The sequence below is a fragment of the Motacilla alba genome, chromosome 8, assembly GCF_015832195.1.
Source record: "Motacilla alba alba isolate MOTALB_02 chromosome 8, Motacilla_alba_V1.0_pri, whole genome shotgun sequence".
Lineage (NCBI taxonomy): Eukaryota > Metazoa > Chordata > Aves > Passeriformes > Motacillidae > Motacilla > Motacilla alba.
Window position 1 is genome coordinate 1766086 of NC_052023.1, and position 6000 is coordinate 1772085.

Consider the following 6000-nt stretch of genomic DNA (forward strand, 5'->3'; position numbering starts at 1 on the left):
GAGGACGTGGGGTTTTACACCACTTGCTGTGCAAGAACTTCACAGTCACCACAGATTTATTTATAAAGACCCATCAAAAGAAGTGGAGAAATGTGTGAAACCCCTGATTTCAGAGATGGAGGACCAGCGTTCTGGCATTTAAACTGGTCTGCAGGACAGCTCAAAATGGGATTTATCTCTTCTAAGTAGTAAATCCATTAGCCAGAAGACAATCCCATTAGAAAAAATAAATAATGCTGCATTCTGTCAGCACTCATTTTCAAGAGGATTGAAAAAATGGACAGTTCTGGTGACTCCAACTCTTTGCCATCACCCAAAAATCCTCAAAGAATGTGGATTTTTCAGCCCATACAAACCCTTGGACATGTCTGTGTGTTCGTGTTGTGCTTGTCTGAGCACAATCTGTTCTTCCTGAAAAACATATGGCCAGACAAGCTATTAGGGAGAAAAAGAAATAAATAATATGCTTGCCAATCAAGCAGGAGAAGCCTGTACCAAGCTGCTATTTTACACATCACTGCATCACCTGATGTATTAATATATTATTGTTTGCACAGTATCAACATTAAAACTAAACAGGGGAAAAAAGTGACCAGCAAACTGCTTTTTTTTTTCACATTCAAAATGCATTTTTTTAATTCCAGCCCCCAAGATCAGTAGCAGACAAGGAGAAAGGGCTGTGCTTCCTTCTCAGAGCAGGAGCTAAGGATTAAGATGGCAGAGCTGCCTTCACAAATATTCGAGGCCCTCTGGGCCTGCAACTTTTGTTACTGTCTGGCTGGAAACATCAACATGCATTTTGAGAGTTATAGAGGCATTTAATGCTTTTCATCTTCAAAGCCCTTCTTACTCCTTTCAACTCTGGCTGCAAGTATTACATCCCTGCTTTGGAGATGGAAATGTTACCTTGACCCACAATATCAAAAAATATTCCTCACCCAGAGCAGGTTTAGAGCGTCAAACCTCACCAAAACCAAACCAACCACTCACCAAAGCTCTGCTTTATTCTTTTCCTGCCTTCACCTCCCAACTAAAGAATTTCAGTTGTTTCAACCAACAACCTACCCTGTAATTTCAGCCAGGCCAGAGAAGCCGGGATCAGACGAGCCAGGTAACGGCGATGGCGGAACTCCACCCGCAGACCAGGTCATGCCACAACCACCAATTTAGTTATAATTTTAGTAAAAAAAAGCTCTTAACTTTTAATTAGTGCTGAGTGTCAGCTCTGCCCAGGAGAATATATTACAGGACTGTCACACAAGTAGTCATTGAGCGAGCTGCAGCCCTTGGCAAGCCATGCCACGGGATGTTGGGAGTTTGCTGAGGAATGACAGGAACACGGAGCTGGGACTGCACACTGCCTCCCAAGGACGCAGCCTGCTGCCAGAAGGGTTCCCTGGAATGACAGGGATGCTGCCATCGTGCTCTGGCTGCCAAAAAACAAAGGAACAGTTACAGGTGACTGTGGTACAGCGCAGCCCACAATCCTTCTCCAGCACCCTCCGTCCCGCAGGAGGGAGAGGAAGGGAAGAGATTGTGGTGAGGTTGCTTCTGCTCGATTTGGGAAATCACTTTGGGAAGAAACACAAACAGATCACCCCTCCTGCTCCGGGCAAGAACCTCTGTAAAGATGTGTATGTACACACCACTCACACGCCAGGATGTGGAAGGGAAGACACAGACTATTAAGACACAGCAACATCATTAACTGGGGGTTTGGCAGAACTGTCAAACAGAGGGTGAACAATAATTAATCAGAGCAACAGAGAAAATCAGACAACTGATGAACTTTCAATATTTAACCACTCCTGGAGAAAGAGCACAGAGGCAGACACCCAGGAACCCACACACACTGCAGAGCCCAGGACGTGCTCTCACTAAGGGAATCCCTGGTACAGTACAAACATGTATATTCTAATTGGAAATTTAAATAAGAAACTCTTAAGCTGCTGTTCAACACATCCAGCAAATGATGCAACTCACGAGTTGTCACCTACACGACACGATCCTCAGCTGCTCTAGGCAGTACCATTCAAGGAATAAATTTATAAATGAAACCAGAGCACTCGCATGGGCGAGGAAACAAAGCACTCCCCAAAGGTAACAGACACTGCCCTCATGCAAGTCTCTGGAAATAGAAAGCAGAGGTGCCAGTGCCAAAATCAATTGTCACACTGGTGTGCCACCAGACACCTCTCTCATCCTCAGTCTGCCTGTAGCCTCAACCTCTCCTCCAGCTGTACCTCACTCCCCTCAACAATGCAAAATGGTGTGATTTTCTGAGAAACACCCAGCCCTCAGTGCTGCTGGAGCAGTGCCATGAAGCACAGGTAGAAGGAGACACCACACAGAGGAGAAGGAGCAGGTTCACAGCACCTTCAGCACCCGCAGAAATCTGATTTATTTCACATCCCACAGCTCCCATGCTCGTTATTCCCTGCCCCTTCTCACAGGCATTTAAGGCTCACAAATTCCATCCTTCTCCTCTTACCTCTTCCACTTGTTCCTCTGGTGTCCGCTCTGGAGACTCCACCTCATCCTGCCTTCCTGCACTCACAGAGGCTCTGTCCACACTTTCCTCTTTTCCCAGACTCAAAACACACCCAACCAACCTCTCACCTTCGCTCTGCTGAAGCATTTCCACCTGCTCCCGCACTCATTGGACGCTTCCTCCCCACCTCCAGCTCAGACCGACCCTTCCTGCAAAGCCCTCTGGTGACACCACCTCCCGCCTGCGAGCAGGATGTGCAGATGTGGGAGCCACAGCTGGCAAGGACCAGAGCGTGGGGAGAGCACGCAAGGGAAGCATTAAATCCTGCCGCTTCCTCCTCTCTGGTTTATGAAGCGAAATAAAACTAATGGCTGGATATCAACCCTTCCTCCCACCACCACAGCTTCCCCTCGCCAGCCCTGATTTGGGGCCTGTCACCCTCGAAACCAGGACAACACCCTTGGATTTGTATCCGGTTGAAGCATGGAAGTGTTCTCACTCTCCTGCCAAAATCCCACACCTTTCTTTTCTGTTTTTTCTGCAAACACAACCTGTTTGCATCATCCCAAGCATCCCCGCTGTGGCACCTTTGCCCTCACCAACAGCCCCGAACACGCAATAAAAAAGAGGAATTCTGTGCCAGCTACACCCAGCCCTGCCTGAGCTGGCTTTGGAAATTTCAGCCCCAAAACCAAGTGAGAAGCACGGGCTGCAGTGACACATGTCATAACATTTTTTATTCTACTGTAGGAGGTCAGCAAAAAAAAGCTTCTAAAATCAGGGGAGGTTTGTTCCCACCGGTTTTTAATCTTAAACAGCTGTAACAATGTTCCAGGGGGGAGCAAAGGACAGGCTGGGCATTAGCGTGATGAGACTTGAGACAGCCAAAATATGAAGCACATAAAAATAGAGCTGAGTATGAAAAGGGTTTCAGCTCAACTACCAGCTCCACCACATTAAATTACTTCAGGGCCTTAAATATCCAACTAATAGTAAACAGAATTTTAACATTATTTGCATCCCCATGCACTGGCATCCAGACTGTTCCCGAGCTCGGATCATCGGTACAATTCTTGGAAAGAAAACCTGGCTCATCCTATGGTTAATTCTTGTAACAATGTATATTTCTACGAGCTGCTTTTTCAAATACAACACACGTTGAGGTGACCGTATTATAATTTTTTTTAACGCCAGAAACGGATTTAGCAGTGCAATTATACTGCCTTAATTTGCATTAACAGAGACTCCACCAAAGCGAAGGATTATGCTTATATCTTTTGAGGGGAAATACACACATGCGTATGCACGGCAGAAGGGAAAAAAAAAGGGACTCCCTTAAATTCAGTACATCAATAATGTACCTTGTTAAGTGAAGTCATTTAAATCCGCGTCTTCTCAGCATCAAGGACAAGAGACAGCTCAGCGTTTGCCCGGACAAAACGAGCCCTAGGAGGCCGCCCAGCACAATGATGGTCCAGAGGTGAGAGAATGCAGCCAGTTTAGAGAAGATAAAAGGCCATTTGGGTAGAGACCCCCGCTGATCCTATGAAAGTGTCTCCTTTTCAATCTGGGAGGCTTTTAAAACTGCATTTGCTACTGACCATACCTTCCCCTGAAAGCCGCCCGGGATCCGATTTCACTTTTCCCCCCTTCCGAGAGGGTCGGCAGCCGCCGGCTGTAGCGCAGGTACCAGCGCTCCCTGCAAGTCCCACCAGCTCCTGGCAGAGCACCCCGCAAACAACACGCAACTCCCGGCAACGAGAACAGCCTTCCCCCGAATCCGGCATCCGAACAAACTCCTCCGGCCGCACGCTGGGGCCGGGAACCATCGCTTCTCCCCCGATCGCCCCGCAGCTCCTGCCCGCGGGATGCTCGGCCGGGACCGGCTCAGCCCCGAGCCCCCCGCCCGGAGCCGCCCCGGGGCACGGCGGGCTCAGCCCCGAGCCCGGGCTCGGACCCTCCGCGACGGCGGGAGGCGGTTTTGGCTACTCCTATTGTGTAAATCACAAATAAAACAAGAGACTGCCCGTACCCCGCCGCTACGGCCCCGCTCGCCTTCGGGCGGGAGGCACTGCGGGGGAAGCGGGGCCGGAGAACCGGGGCTGAGGGAGCGGGGCCGGAGAGAACCGGGGCTGAGGGGAACGGGGCCGGGCAGAGCCGGGGCTGAGGGGAACGGGGCCGAGGGAGCGAGGCCGGGGAGAGCCGGGGCTGAGAGAGCGGGGACTGGGCAGAGAGAGCGGGATTCGGACCGGGGAGAGCCGGGGTTGAGGGAGCGGGGCCGGGGCTGAGCGGAGCCGGGGCTGAGGGGAACGGGGCCGGAGGAAGCCGGGCAGCCCGCGCAGGGGGGATGGAAAGTTTGCGAAGAAGAAAAGAACCGATGGAAGAAAGAAAGAAAGAAAGAAAGAAAGGAACGGAGAGAGAAAGGGCAAGGCAGGAATCGGGAAGAGCGTGAGGAGGAGGGAGGGAGGGAAGGAAGGAGGGAAAACCAGGCGAGGCGCGGGCCGGGCCGGGCCGTACCTGCATGGTGACGACCCTCAGCTCCTCGGTGGCGAGTTTCCTCATCTGGCTGGCCAGGACTTGCGCCTCGTCCAGGATGGAGAACTCCGCCTCGGCGGCGCCCAGCGCGCACAGCAGCGCCAGGCACAGGAGGCCGAGCGGCCCCCGGTCCCCCCGGGCAGGGGCAGCGGCGGCGCGGGGCTGCAGCCGCCCGCCGCCCCGCGCCATGCTGGGGGAGCGCCGCGGGCACCGCCGGCCGCGGGCACCGCCTGCCCCGCTCAGCGCCGCGGGCCGCCCGCCATGCAGGGGACGGCGGCGGGCGCTGCCCCGCGCCCGGCTCCGCGCTCACGGCGCTCGGCGGGCCCCGCGCTCCGCGGCCCCGGCGCTGGAGAGAGACGGAGAGACGCAAACTGCGGCGCGGAGGAGGAGCGGGAGCGGCGGGGCCGAGCGGAGGCGCCGCGGGCAGGGGGAGGCGTCTGGGGCCGCCGCGCTGCGGGCGGGGGCCGGGCCGGGCCCCCCGCGCCAGCCCCGCCCCGGAGGCCGCCGGGCCCCCGGACCGGGCGGGGGACGCGGAGCGGGGCGGCTCCGGTTCCGAAGAGTCGCCGCTCTGCCTCCTTTGATTTTTTTAAAAAATCTTTTTAAAGTCTTTAAAAACTTTTTTTCTTCGCCTTTTATTTTATTTATTTTGTTTTATCAGTGTTCGACGTCTTCTTTCGCAACGCCGAGCACGAAGCCATCCGTCCCCGGCCACGGCGCCGCCCAGCGCGGCCTCGTGTCGAGCAGCGAGCCTTGAGGAAATGTTTGTAGTGCAACTGACATGGGCAATAAACAAATAAATGAATGGAAGGAACGGCGGCAAAGCCGAGCTCACCCCGTGGCACACACAGCTGCGCTCCCTGCAAGAGCAACATGGATAAAACGACAAGCTGAGATACCTGGAGAAACATCTCCTTTGGGGCAGGAAAGCAAAGAATCATTGAATGGTTTGGGTTGAAGGACAACTTTTGTTTGAC

General features: G+C 53.4%; 1 protein-coding gene across 2 annotated transcripts in view; it reads right to left on the reverse strand.

The window, feature by feature from the left end:
* CACHD1 (cache domain containing 1) overlaps positions 1 to 5215 on the reverse strand; it is an 88565-nt gene extending 83350 nt beyond the window's left edge. Inside the window, exon 1 of one of the 2 annotated variants that reach the window (XM_038144307.1) lies at positions 5009 to 5215. In XM_038144307.1, the coding sequence (XP_038000235.1) occupies positions 5009 to 5215 (207 nt within the window). Of the gene's footprint in view, positions 1 to 2491; positions 3589 to 5008 lie in introns of those variants that run through there. The other variant, XM_038144308.1, reaches the window with a different exon arrangement.
* Positions 5216 to 6000: the final 785 nt, after the last annotated feature.